This window comes from Centrocercus urophasianus, unplaced genomic scaffold (genome assembly GCF_019232065.1).
Source record: "Centrocercus urophasianus isolate 14NV4802_14NV808 unplaced genomic scaffold, USGS_Curo_1.0 seq_36, whole genome shotgun sequence".
Taxonomy (NCBI): domain Eukaryota; kingdom Metazoa; phylum Chordata; class Aves; order Galliformes; family Phasianidae; genus Centrocercus; species Centrocercus urophasianus.
In genome coordinates this window covers 4,566,174-4,580,513 of record NW_024884933.1, presented here as the reverse complement: position 1 = coordinate 4,580,513, position 14,340 = coordinate 4,566,174, and the positions used below count along the sequence as shown (strand labels likewise).

Sequence of the window (14,340 nt, the reverse complement as noted above, 5' to 3'; positions counted from 1 at the left end):
GACTGTGGTAGTTGTGACTTCTGTGGGGGAAGCTGAGAGTCTCCCTTACCTGTTTTCTCTCTTCCTAGACCTATTAGCCTAACGGTAGCCAAGTGCTGGGACCCCACTCCCAGGAGTTATTTCACCATCCCCAGGGGTGAGTACAGTTGGTGCTCCTTGCTGAGTTCCTTTGGAGCCATCAAGTTCCTTTGGAGCCATCCTTTCCCTGCAAGTTCTAATTTCAAGTTTGGATGTGTTGTTTTATAGGCTTAAGATGCTTTTTTTGAGACTGCAGTGCCCACTGAATTCATGGGAGTTTTTCTTTTCATTCACGTGATTTGGGTTAAGCTCTCAGCCTTTTGCTGGCTACATCCTGCTGAGCTTAACCTTTTAATTGATGGAAGGTTTGGGGGAAAAATAGGCTTAAGTATTAAAAAGCCTGCCACATATTTTACCACATATTTTTTTACCACATATGTGCTTAGAAAGAATTTAAATGGATTGTTTCTAAAATTTGAGGCAAGCCACATAGTAAAATATACACAAACACTGTTGAAAATGATGCAGTTTAAGAGTTTTGATTTAATAAATAGTTCAGTGGCTCTAAAAGGTCTGTGTTCATCTGACAAGCACAGCTGCCTCCTGCTGGTGAGAGCTGTGCTTAAGAAGCCAGCGTGTTACCAGTGCTTCTAAGCTTGATAACTTCTTCCCAACAAATGAGAGCGTTTCCCAGATGGAAAAATACCACAGCTGCAGGAGCAGGGCTAGCATGGTTATGTCCTTTGAGACTGATGTAGCAGCTCCTAGATTAAAGCAAATACTGCTGGCAAGGTGCTTTCTGTTCCCTTCTGTTGGGGCTGTCTCAGTTGTGACAACAGAACGGAAGGACTTAATTAGATCCTGCTGTTCACTGCAAATTGGATTCCATGCGACTCATGGTGTTTTTTTTTTTCCCTTTCTGGTTGCTTTGCAGCTGAACCAGTGAGGCCAATTGACCCTGCAGCGTGGATCTCTCATACCACAGCCATGACGGGAGCGTACCCCCGTTACGGTATGAGCCCCTCCATGAGCATCACCACATCTACCAGCTCCTCACTAACAAGCTCAATTCCCGATTCGGAAAGTAAGTCACACTGCGGCCAGCACAGGGCAGGCATCTTCTGCTCAGGGCCAGCAGTGCAGAGCTGTGTGCAAAGCCGACCCCAGCCACAAGCACCATGAAAACGACAGCCATCACAGAGCTCTTGAGTGTTTTCTGAAGTTTGTAATTCCTAAGGGGGGCGTAAAGCCTCTTTCTTAAGGTCAGAAGTTAATGCTGCCCTGTTCTGCCAGGGTTCGCGTGCAAGAAGGAAGAAGTGGCTTCCCTTCTAAAGTCACAAGGCAGGCCCCCAGCTTTATCCCTGCAGGTGAATGTGAGGGCTTCCTCCTTGAATTCTGCTGGCTTTCTTTAGAAACTGTAATCATTACCTTCAAATGAATGTCACTGGGTACCAAAGAATCATTTGGAAAATCTTCACCAATAGTTACATAGCCTTCTTTTATACTTTTTTATCCTCTTAGAATTTATTGAACTGGGAAAAAAAACAGAGCAGATGTCCCATGTGAAGTTCTTGTTAGAGTTCAGTCTTCTTTCCTGGTTTGTCTGTTCTGGGCAGTCTCCAATCTCATCTCATCCATGTAACCAACAAGTTGTCATATTTAAAAGGAAAAAAGCCCAAACATACAAACCAACCCTTTGAGGAGTTAAAAGATCAACGTGAGATCAGTGATTTGTGACAGACTTTCCTGGGCAAAGGCTGAAGCACAGAAGTTGCTTTTGCAGGGCCCAGCTCAGTCCTATCAGACTGCATAGATGTCTGCCTCTCTTTCTCATTCCCTTTCTCTGGTTTTACAAGTGGATTGTTCCCAGAGTTACACCTCACCTTGTATTGAAAGGGAGGTTGTTTTTTTTGTAGGTGTAGCTCAGTGCCTCTTTAGACAGTGGGCAGCAGCACTGAAGGGACATCTGCAGTAGAAAGCAAGTGGATCATTTACATGATGCTTAATCTTGAGATGTGTTTTCAGCCTTCCAGGTACTAAAGATTGCTGGAATCAATGTATCTGATTGCTGTCCAATGAGAGTCTGTTACTCTTCTTTTTTTCCTCTTGAAATACTCGTGTATCGTGCCTTGACGTACAGTAATGTGATTGGGAAATGTGGAATGCAGACATCCTTTCAATCCTACTTTTAAAATAAAGGTTATTTGGGAGCAGAACCATGTTTCAGGAGACAGCTTCTCATTTCTGTGCTTTCCTGGATGCAAGAAGGGCTTCCCTGTGACCTTCTGCTTAGCACTGCTTCCCTCAGGTCAGTCCTGTGAACCTCACTGAGCACAGCAGGCAGCACTGCAGGGTCCCAAGGGCAGAGAGCACCTGTCCTGTGGGCCTCCATGCCAGGAAAGGCAAAGCTGGGGAGGAAGGGAAGATGAGAGGCAAAGCAGGAGAGAAATAGTGCGTTTATATCTGAAACAGACTCGCACACGATGGGGCTTCCTCACTTTTCATGTCCCAGTCCAAGATGCTTTTTTTCAGTCCCCCTGAGGACACAACTGCCAGTATTTGAAGTGCACGTGGTACCTGTTCTACAGAATCTGGCTGCAAAAGGGGAAGCAGTGAATTAATGGAGTCACGTAAAACAAGTCTGTTTCACGCTTCCTTGTTTTGAGCATTGTGGATGTATGTTTTACTGTGTTCATACAGCAAGACCAGGATTAAATAATTCTAAGTGAATTGAGTAATTCAGATTTTCTTCTGGTTAGCTTTCCTTTGTTCTCTGACCTCTGGATCAAAATGGAATTTGTGTATCTGAAATAGTTTCACAGCCACTGCCACATCAGTGTTAGTGGTTAAAGTACTGGAGATTCTGGGGCCTTGCAAATTACCACAACACAGTAGGGTTTGTTCCATCAGCTGTCTTACTCTTTCAGGCAGATTCCTTCCAAAACAAGAGTATTCAAGCCAAAGCTGGCTGAAGGCAACCTTTTTGTTTGGGCAAATGTACTCCTCACTCAAGTAGGACCATGTAGGAGGCAATGCAACACAACCAGGGCTGGGTATTTGTATGTGACAGGACTTCATTGCCCCAGGGCACACACCTTTTTTTTTCTTACCAGGATCTGCCAAAGGGAAAAAATGCCACTTAGAGACACAAAACCAAAGTCCTGAGGCAGAGTTTTGTGGGCCCCCCATGGGGTTACACTGTGCTGTGCCTCAGGTTTTCCCATAGCTGTGGAGGTGGTCATGCCCACAGCTGACAAAGTTCAGACCAGTGTGGGTGCATTTTAAGATGCACCTGAGGAATGTACATGGCTGCATAGCAGGAAATACTGCTGATGGTTTGGCTCGTGTTGTTCTTCACAGGCAGGTTGCAGGCCTCCAAGAAGAAATGATTTGTTGCTCCCCTCATTGATATTGAGTATTGATTTTTATATGCTTTTGTTTTTTTCCAAATGAAGATGTTGCTTTTTGCCACTAACCAAACTAACTTCAAGCAAAAGCAAATGTTAGTGTCTGTTCGCTTGATAAGTATTGGAATTGCATGCATGGATGGCATTGGATATTGTCATGAGTATTAGCAGTGCACTGAAAGAAGCATTCTCAGTTTTCATTGTTTCATGCTCGTTGTACCTTATATCAACATTTTGAGTTGCTGGAAAAGAGGAAACTTGGTTCCCATGTGCTTTGGAAAGGTGGGTGATGTGGGGGCTGGGAGATGGGAGGGGAGGAGTGTTCTGAATTCCTCTTGGAGGAGGGTTTGAACTGCAAGCACAGAACAAATGTGCTGGAAGTGAGTTTTCTAGGACTGGGAAGACAGGGGCAGAAAGTAGAATTGGGTGCCGTGTCCTAAGAAAATAGTCCTGTTGTATATGGATGGGTTGACTGAGTTCTGTGCAGTTAGGGCAAGGCAAAAGTCAAAGAGTAAGCTGGAAAACCTCTACAGAGGTTTGCACTGAGCTGTTGGGTGGGTGCTGTTTGTGGCAAGTCGAAAACTGTGACCATAGAACTCCTCGTGTTTTATCTTGGACAAATGTCACTGAGATGTGGATTGAAACAGTGCAGTGCTGATCTGTGGGTGATGGTGTGAACTGAAGACGTGGGGATTTGGCATCTCAGTGGCTGAACTGGTTGCACTGAGCACAATCTCTCCAAGAACTGCCCTGAAGGCTGTAATTTGTGCCACTGATGGGATGAAACGGGGAACTTTTCTGTCTGGTTTTGCATTGTTGGTGGAGCTGTATCTTGAAATGTTTCATCCAATCCTTTTCAGACTGTGTTCGTTCCAAAGAAGCATGTAACCTTCTTTTGCTTTTAGAATTAGAAGAATCTCCCTTAACTGTGAAGAGCGACATGGCTACTATTGTCAAGGTCATGCAGCTGCCAGACTCAGGCCTTGAAATCCGGGACAGGATGTGGTTAAAAATTACCATCTCCAATGCAGTAATAGGTGAGCACAACTGGTCCTTACCCACTGCCTGTAAATTGATTTGGATGTTCCTAAGTCTCCCATTCCTGTTCTCGTTTTAGGAGCAGATGTTGTTGACTGGCTTTACACACACGTGGAAGGCTTCAAAGACCGACGGGAGGCTAGGAAGTATGCCAGCAGCATGTTAAAACACGGCTACCTCAGGCACACTGTGAACAAAATCACCTTCTCAGAGCAGTGCTATTATGTCTTTGGAGACCTCTGTGGCAGTAAGTTCCACATCTGTGAAGGGCAGAGCTGCACGTGTGTTCTCTGCTGTGCTCACAGGACGCACAGAGGAGAGCCCTGCAGAGTTTGACAAGTGAGCATTTCAGAACAGATTGTTAGGCTGAAGTTGCATGATAAGTGGTTAACATTTCCTGTTAGAGCAGCAATTAGACCCTTTGGAAAAGAGTGGACTCGTGGCACTGGGGCTCAAGGAAGCAGGGATGTCTGGAGATGCCAAAAACTTCCTGCTTGTCAGTCAAGCTGTTTCTAGTCTGTAAAATGAGAATTATTTCCCCTTGACTTGGAGAAACGCTGCAAAGGTACCTTGGTGCCCAGTGGTGAATATTCCTATCTGCCCTGCCGTGTGTGATACTTTGAGTAAGCTGTCAAGACTGAGTCCCTCACAGGCACACCAAGTGCTTTGTAAGCCATTACTGATACTCAAGAGTCAGCTCTACAAGGGAAAAGTACAATCTTCATCTTTTCTTTCTTTTCCAGATATGGCTGCACTGAACCTCAACAATGGTTCTAGCGGAGCCTCTGATCAAGATACCCTTGCTCCACTTCCACATCCTGCTGCTCCCTGGCCTTTAGGCCAAGGATACCCCTATCAGTATCCTCTGCCCCCTCCGTGTTTTCCACCAGCATACCAAGACCCAGGCTTTAGCTATGGCAGTGGCAGTGCAGGGAGCCAGCAAAGCGAAGGTAAGCTGGTTAATCTGGTATGTATTCCTACAGCTACCATTACCCCTGACCATTTGCTTGAGTTCCTTAGTACTGTTTGTGCTCCTGTCTCGTGGTTTCCTGTGCTTACTTGCATAGATTTGGTGTGACTGCATGCAATCAAAACTGTTCTTGTGTGTGATGGAGTGGGTTAGCCTTTCAGCTCTGTATTGAAACTGCCAGCAATGTTTGATCTGAGTCAGTGCTATCAGTGCTATGTGCTGTTTCTGGTTGTGCTGCAGTTCTGTTCCAAATGCAGAACGCCAGTGGGAAACTAGAGCCAGGCTGTCTGTGGCATGGGCATCTGTACTTTACCTACCAAACAGCACCACACAGTAAACTGCTGCTTGAATAATGTGAATCAGGCCAGCGTTAACATCAGTTGTCCCCCCCTGTTAAAACAGATTTAAAGTATTGACCCTTTTCAGAGATCAGAGCCATTACCAACAGTGGGGGCTGCAGTCTCTTGATATTGCTGGAAATGAGGGTTGCTGGTTGCTGGTGGAACAGGGATTAGGACCAAGGGAACTGAGAGTGCAATCACTCTTTTTGCTTGGGTGAGACAAGTGTGAGGTGAGCAGCAAAGAGGTTACAGGGCTGAAATACTGCTCACAGGGAGGAGAGTCTGTATGGTGATACGAGACAGGGGAAAAAAGGATAGTGCTGCATGGATTAAAAACCTGACCTCTTCCTTTTCTGCTGTAGGATCTTTTTGCCATTCGTTTTTCAATCTTAGTAAGTGGAAGTTGCATTTTGTGGCTGTACCAACAGGGTCCCACTGTTGGGATGCTTTATAAATCACTTCCAAATTGGGTTTTGGGTTTTTTTTTTTTGGCAGCTGGTTAGATCTCTGCTGCTGGAACAGGAAAGGTATGGTATTTCATCCATGCACCTGTGTCAGTGGCTAAGAGAGCCCTGTGGAAGGCACCAAGAGTGTTTAAATTAAGAGTTTCTACTCTTTCCTTGTTCTTCATGTGGAAACTACACTGCTGTGTTGTTTCTTACTTTATAACTGTTATTCCCTTGTTTTGTTCTGAGCAAGCATTAGACTGAAGGATTCATAGAGGAATGGCTGACTCTAGGGGATTGGTAAGCTTCAAATGCCTCCATGATAATAATGACTTCACAGCATGATCATTTAGACTCCTGTGACCCAAATGTTTAGCTGTGTTTTTCCTTTTTTGTCTCAACGCACGACAGTCCAACAGTGTGACATGAGCATACCAAGCTGTTTGCCCCCCACGTGATTGTGCTGCAGCAGCCACGAGAGAAAGGCATCAGGTAGCTTGCTGCCAGCTCAAATGGGAAAACCCTGCCACCAGTCTCTTCACCACCCTTTGTAAAAATAAAGAAATCCCAGCTTTTAATTCACGAGCCTGATGTTGTCCATCAGGATTTTATATATCTACCAGTGCCCTTCAGGAGCTGATTGGCTGAAAAACATTTGAGCAGAAGTTTTGGGAAGGTACTGAGAGTGTTGGGCCACAGGGTTGTGCCGGTCACTCTCTATATACAGATTAAAAATTGGGTTTTCTGTGTTTTCTATTTATGTATCCTGTTAGTTCACAGCTGGTAAATGTTGCTTTGTATCAGGAGACCAAAGGAGATGTCATTCAGAATGACAAGCTGGTCCTTATTCTGCTGGTTGGGATCCTTCCTAGCAGGAAGACGGTCTTGCACTCAGGGCTTTGGCTTAAGTCATAATACTCTCTAAACTGCAGGAACTCAATGAAATACCATGTGGGTTTCTTGTTATTGTTTGTTTGCTTTTGTTTTTGTTTTTGTTTTTTAAGGCTAATTAATTTAGAAATGTCTCCTGACATCTGTCCCATCTCTGATGGTAATAGAGCACAACCTTCAGCTTCCCTTTTGAATCAGCTCCAAAGCTTAGCAAAGCTTGTATGTAGCAACAGCTCAGCTTACGTCCTAGCAGCAGCCCTTGCTTTCCTGAGCTGGTTTAGTGGCCTCTGCTGGGAACATCCTTCGTGTTCCTGATTCCTTATAGAGCAGCTCAATAAATAACTCCAACAACAAAACGCTGCAGTGATGAACTTTAGAAGAGCCTACATAGTGAATGCAACAGAAGGACTTCAGTTAACCTCAGGAGGTTCAGCCTTCAGCAGCAATCTGCCCAGTTGATACAGAAGTCAAATGAGTTTCCTTTTGAAAAACGTTGGCCAAAGGCACGCTTAGGATTCAGTTGAACCTCATTTGCTTGTGGGTTAAAACCCAAACGCCTGCTTCTTCCTTTGGTTTCTGCTGCTCCCATCTAGGCAGCGAGGCGGTGGAGGAGCTGAAGGCCTCCAGCCCTGCTTATGAGCTAAGCTGCTGCTTTCGCTCTGCGAGCTCTGTAGGTGTCTCCGTGTACCTGTGCATGGCACAGCCTCGTCCGCTTCATTCTGCCATCTGTCACCCCTCAATGCCATCAGCACGCTCAGGCCTTGTCATCACCATTGCCATCACACCAAGTCGCAGGTGGATCTGTGGGTTTGGTAGGTGCTGGTGTTGGAGCCAGCAACGGAACCGAGCTAACCCGGCTTTTCTGCGTGTCCTTTTTGTTTTTTCCCCGCGGGTTTTAGGAAGCAAAAGCAGCGGCTCGAACCGAAGCAACAGCGAGAACAGCAGGAGGGCTCTTGGCAGAGAGAAGGACCGCAAGTCGGCGGGCAGTGGCAGTGAATCTGAGCACACTGCCTGCAGTGGTGGCACCGGCACGGCGCGCCGCGAGAGGCCCGTCAGCCAGCTCAGCCACCGCAGCCACGTCTCTGCCACCCACAGCGAGAGGAGCCACCACAGCCATCATTCTTACGGGCCTCCGGGTGTCCCACCCCTCTACAACCTCCCCAAACTGGGCTCGAAAGTCTACGGGACGAGCGGACCCCCTGGAGGGCCTCCGGTGAGAGAACTGAGCTCCGTTCCTCCGGAGCTGACGGGGAGCCGGCAGTCCTTCCAGAAGGCCATGGGCAACCCTTGTGAATTCTTTGTCGACATCATGTGAGAGGAAGTGCCTTCAGACTCTGCTTTGGGGAGGGCCGGGGAGGATCGTTTTGGGGCCGGGTGGGAAATGTGGTCGTTGTCGGATGCTGAAGGGAAGAAGTTTGTCTGTTTTGCATGTCACGCCTTCCCGGTTTGCAATGGCGTGTTGCAGAAAAACCAACAACACGAAGCAACAACAACAAAAACACAAAACCCCCCCACAAAACAAACACAAAAAACCCCCAGCAACGCCTAGGATTGTTAAATATCAGCAAGTCGATGGCGTCTTCTCTTTATCCTCCCGTTTTTTCTTTCTTCCCCTCTTGTTTTTGATTGTGGTTGGCTGGTGTATATTCACATCTTAATGAGCTTTGGTAATTGTGGCACCTACTTTCAGTGCAATTAGTGTATCTTTTGGGCTGATCCGAGGACTTATTATTTCACGTGACTTCTGAATTTCCAGTAATGCATAACGGCACTTTTATTTTCCTGTGCTTTTTCTCCTGCAAGGAAAAACAAAGGATTGTTGGCTGGTATCTGTGATACTGCCTCGTAATGCTGGTGCTTGGATGCATCAGTCAGCACTAAGCAGATGCAGCACCTGTGAGTACAGACCATACGTGCTTGGAAAGGAGCAGGCACAGACCAGTTCCCAGCAGAAAGCCAAGTTGTGACTGCCTTCTACTGCCTAGAGAGTGTAAATCCATCTTCCTTTTTCTTCAGATGTCCATTATTCTGTGAAGGAAATGGTGGAACCTTGCTGCTGTATGTGCTCCTTGTGCAGAACTTGTGATGTTAGTTCATTCAGTTTCATGATAGGGACTTTGTAGCTGCAGTCTTTTCCTGGGCATTTCGGTCACATCGCTGCTGACAGATGTCTGTTTTTTTTTTCTGGCTATGATTTGCACTTGCTTACTAGTTTTAAAAGTTGTCTCCACAGAAATAGAATGATTGCTGCAGCGTGATTCTGTTGGTGTAGCTGCAGCTTCTCCCTCTGGAAGGGACATATTCCCCATTCAAGCAGAGACAGAGAAATCCTGGCTCCCACTGGCACGTGGCTTTTCATTTTGACCACCTCTCCTTCTGTTCTTTGTTTCTGAGCAGTATCTTTCCCTTTTTTTCTCCCCTGAAATAGAAACCTGGAGATACCTAACCCCAATTGCTGAGTTACCCACAGGAGCATGTCCTGAACACCAGTGGGAACTAGCTGTTAGCAGAGAGGTGAGAGCAGTCCATGAGTGGTACAGTGAGTGAGTCCTTGTGCCGGACACTGAGCACAGCCTGTGCTAAAACTCTGCTGGGAGCTTTCATTTCAGCAGCTGTTTCCAGCAGGTTTTAGGACAGGAGCTTTAAAATCAGTCTTTGCTGTATATAAGCCTGTTTTTGTTTATTTTTTTAACTGATGAGAAGCTTCTTTTTGGTATCTTCCATGCTTTATGGGTGGTGTGACTATCCAGTATGAGCATCAAAAGCAAACACATCTTTCTCACTAAAACATGCAGTTTGTGTTCCTTTGTCACCCTGGAAAACTGCTCCTCAAGCTTTCCATTTTGTACATGTTCGTTCTGATGGACTTTTATTACTTCTTATGGCAGATTTGTGTGCAAACATCCATCCTTTATACAAAAGCCAAGTCCAGATTTCAGACGTCTGTGTGAAGCAGATGATGAAGTCTCACTTCAAAGGAAGCGAGGTTTTTAGGAAGCAATCACTCAGGCTAGGAACCCAGATTACATTGCAACCAGCTGAGTGGTTTTGGACTGCTGCTTTCAGAAAATCTCCCTAAAGGTGGAAACAGCATCTTCACAGTTGTGCTTTCTTCATAATCCATCTGATGGGCTGCTCTTGGTGGCAGACTTGCTGGTGGCTCATTCAGAAGAATGGCACTTGCTAACACTTTTCTTCCCTTTTCTCCTCCCACAAACGCAGCAAAGGCACTAATTAAACCAAGTAAACCATTGTGAGAAATTGACGTTGAAAGCAATGAGATAAATCAGGGTTTAAAAAAAAACACAAAAGAATACTTGTCCTGTGTCTCCAGGAGAACACTGTTAAGGAGTCTGCGACTTTCCTGACAAGTGGTTCTGCTTTCAAATCGAGTGTAACTTTTCTGGGCTCTTACATCCTAGGATTTTTCTGGCCCGCTTTGTCTAAAGGCACAACGTGCAGGGCTGGAGGAAGAGACTGTCATTTTAATGCTGCCAAAATGGACAGAACCCGGGGGCTGAGCTTTCGCCGATGGAAGAATTGTATTTAATTTCCTCACGTTTTTTCAGGAGCTGCAGCTTACACACTTTGCTGGCTTTCGGTTTCTTTTTTCGTCTCGTTGTTGTGCTGTTGGCAGAAGCTGTTCTGTGTCTTGCTGGTCTTTGCTGCAGTGTTGAAATGACTGTGTTTTATACTTCTGTGTCTGTGGGTCGCTCTGGAACGAGGCTGGCAGTGCATGCAGAGGTGTGGGAGAGCGTTTCTCTGCTGAGGAACCTGGCCTGAAAGCTTCACCCGTGGATCGGAACGGCTCTGAGCGCACCGATGGGTTTGCTGGCTGGTTGGCAGCACGCAGAGCCTGCGAGAGCAGCTGGGAAATGTCACTGACCATTTTGTCAGCAGTGCAATACATAATGGCCACTCATGTGGAAACAACAGCTGACGTTCCTCCCCTTGTAGCATACGGCTGCTTGGAGATGAGGGGAGGGTTGGCCTGAAACATTGCCAGCGCTTGATTTTCAGAAGTGATTGAAGACAGAAGATTTCCCAAACCCTTGGCTTTCAATGCATGTGCATTTATCTTTGCAATAGAGGGGGCTGGGGCCTAACTGTGCAAGTTTCTCCTGTTGGGTGCAGCACAAGGCGCAGAAGGAAGTGCTGCTGATGCCAGCGAAGCTACTTGTGATAGAGGTGCTGTGCCAGGCGGAGGGAAGTTGGAAGGCTGGAGTCCTGCAGAACTGTCTTTTATCAGGGCACGAAATTGATGTTAAATACCTGGCACTGGCCGAGCTCTAGAATGTATGGCCCACAGTGAGAAGCGGTGGGTTTTGCTGTACGGGGCACTGAAACAACCCCACAACAGGAGCCTTAAATAGTTGATGATTTTTTTTTTCTGATTTCTGGAATTGAGATCTTCATGGCCTGCCCTGCAGCTGGGCTTAGCACTCACACAAACCTGGCGGCAGCTTGGGACGAGGACTAAGAGGTATGTTTGGAAAGGTGGAGAGAACAGTTTGGGATGACGTCTCCTATCCAAAGGAGGCAGAATCTGGGGAGGGGGGCAGTGAACCCACCCGATATTTTAACTCTGAGGAGTAACGTGGTTTGGCAAATAGTCTTAAAAGCACTGCTATTGTCTTTTACCTCCCATTAATAAATTTACTTTTCAAAGGTAACAGTCCCCTGGACACTTTATCCAAAGGTCTATTGGATGGTGAGCAATGATGCACAGACATTGACTTTTGATATAATTTTTGTTCTAAGTGGGCAGTCCCATCCTGAGACTTGACAGCTCATGAGTCGATGTAATTGTTTTGTTTTTTGTTTTGTTCTGCATTTAACTGGATTGTAATAAGATTGATTTAAAATTATTAATTCTAATCAGTGATTAGAAATACCTGTAAAGAATTTTATGTACAGTAGAGGAACAAAGTTACATGATTTTAAATAATGAAAACCCAGACTATCACCTCTTCTAGATTTGGTTCTACTCGAAGAGTGACCTCTTAATGGCATGGACTGCACTGTTCCTGTTAAATGTCTATTGCATAATTGAATTCTTTTTTGTAGATATTGTATTAAAACCCAAGTGTCTGTATAGTTAATATATAGCTGCTTATGTGTAAATGCTATTTTAAACACTAAAAAGCTTTTAATTTTATGTGATAACTGCAGTGTATGTCTTCAGTTCTTTGCACTACTGCACTGTCTATAATTCAAGAAGAATGAAAAAGAATCTTAGCCTCTTTTTTTTTTTAGTTCTGTTTCTCTCTGCCATCGCTGCAAAAAAAGAAACGTTCAGGAGCTGATGGTAGGCAGCCAGGAGCCCTGTTTTAATGGTGCTTGTAAATGATCACAGCTCAGAGTGAGACAGGAGCCCTGTATGTGTACACAGCTGAACTGGGTCACAGGTGGCTGAAAAGCTGTGCAGGTTAATGATGTCTGATTGGAAACACGAGGCCCTGACACTCACCAGAAGTGCTGCAGCTTTGAGCTAGCGATGAATAAATTGGTGCATAGATGGTAATATAAATCCCCCAAGCTCTTAATTAGCAGCCTTTTCCCTGTCATGGTTTGGCAGGTGTAAGTACAAAGGAAAGGCTGAGGAACATTTCTGGAAGTAAAAGTGTCCTGTTGTAAAGACATGGGATGGAGCAAGTTGTCCTGCCTGCAAACACAGGAGATGGATCTGCTGGTAGAACCTGTTTGTGTATCCAGCTGGTTCACGTGGATATTCCCTTTCTGCCAGATGCTGCATCCAAACTGCAGCAGATGCATGCTCAGTGGTTCACCTACAAGCAGCAACCTTTGAGGCTTCAGGAGGCAGATTTTGCAGCTGGTAGAGATCCAGCTGAAAGGGGAAAAGGCAAAGCAGCAGTTATTGTGGGAGCACCCGTTACAAACGGCACAGTTGTACAGCAGAGGTACATGGGAGCCTGTGAGACAGTCCTGCACAGTTGCCCTATGTGCCTTTTCAAACCACATTAGCTTATGCAGGGCAGATTATCTAGCCAGTTCTGGTCAGGTGAAAATGGTTGAAAATTTGGACTGTGCAGCCTGTTAGTACAGGGGCCTGATGGGCTCCAGCTGTGAACTAGTTTGAATTGCCTGTGAGCTGGTTTGAATTGTCTGCAGGTGGCTGGAAGGAGCTGAGCAACACAGTCAGGTGCTTTTCCCTTTCTGCTGTTCTGCTATGAAAACACAGCACTGCAGCAAGGAATATTTCTTAGACCCGCAGGTACCACAGAGTGCTCATGAAGATTTGCTGCTATTTCCAGTCACGAGGTCTTCCAGGCTTCAGGTGAGAGTTCTGCTGTCTTTTGGGTGTTGTAAGCAGGCAGGCTGGTAATTAGAGGTGGCTTTGACACACAGAAAAATAGGTTTGGGAAAGTTGGTATGCAGTAATAGGTAATGCTGCCTTGTGGCAAAGGGTTGTGGGGTTTGCAGAGGGTTACATTCATACCTTCTTCCATTGAACCCCACACTCAGCGCTTTCAAAGATGATCATTTATTCAGTAACTGATGTAGAACATTCATAATATTAGCTAGATTTGACTGGGGATGGTTAGCAGCTTTTGTCAGGGTCAGTCTGTTTTTTTCCTTTACAAGGATCTGTCATGCTTTCTGAAACTATCAGTTACCCATTTTGTAACTGATATTGAATGGAGCAAAGCACTGCCTTTCTTGGAGCTGAGAATTCTCCTCCTGCGCAGTGAACAACGGGTGTGCTGCAGAGATGAAGGATGCTTCCTGGTGCTTGCAGTGTTTGATTCATTCTGTCCCCTTGGCAGAATGTCCCCGTGGGTAAGAGGCATTCCTCCCCATTGATCTTTGCATGTGATTTGAGATGGAAGGGATTTCTTGGAGCGACTGCGATGGGGTGATTTGCACTTTGTTTCTGTGTGCCTCATCCTCATTTCCATGTTTGCTCACACGTTGATGAAATACAAATGAGTGAGTTGATATTTGAATGGGTCGTGCACTTCTCACGTCACACATACAGCTGCCCTTATGCCTCAAAATGCTTTCTGTAGTTTTGCGTCCAAATCAAGAATTTACTTATTTTTTTTTTCCCCATGTAAAATACAAATTTAAACATTGGCTTTGGAAGGCTTAGCTTTTTGTTTCACATCAGTTACATTAAATTGGTGATCGAGTCTGCATCATACCTTATAGAGTCATTCTGAACCGAGTATTCTTGCTAAAATGTGGCTCTGGGCAGCCTGGTCTGG

The 14,340-nt window shown here is 45.6% G+C and overlaps 1 protein-coding gene across 2 annotated transcripts in view; it reads left to right on the top strand.

Annotated features, from left to right (window-relative positions):
* Nucleotides 1-10,476, top strand: part of DVL1 (dishevelled segment polarity protein 1) — a 55,584-nt gene extending 45,108 nt beyond the window's left edge. Inside the window, exons 10-15 of one of the 2 annotated variants that reach the window (XM_042831498.1) lie at nucleotides 69-136; nucleotides 953-1,030; nucleotides 4,331-4,462; nucleotides 4,543-4,710; nucleotides 5,207-5,413; nucleotides 8,011-10,476. In XM_042831498.1, the coding sequence (XP_042687432.1) occupies nucleotides 69-136; nucleotides 953-1,030; nucleotides 4,331-4,462; nucleotides 4,543-4,710; nucleotides 5,207-5,413; nucleotides 8,011-8,426 (1,069 nt within the window). In that variant the 3' untranslated portion in view covers nucleotides 8,427-10,476. Of the gene's footprint in view, nucleotides 1-68; nucleotides 137-952; nucleotides 1,103-4,330; nucleotides 4,463-4,542; nucleotides 4,711-5,206; nucleotides 5,414-8,010 lie in introns of both variants that reach the window. The other variant, XM_042831497.1, reaches the window with a different exon arrangement.
* The last annotated feature ends 3,864 nt before the right edge of the window (nucleotides 10,477-14,340 follow it).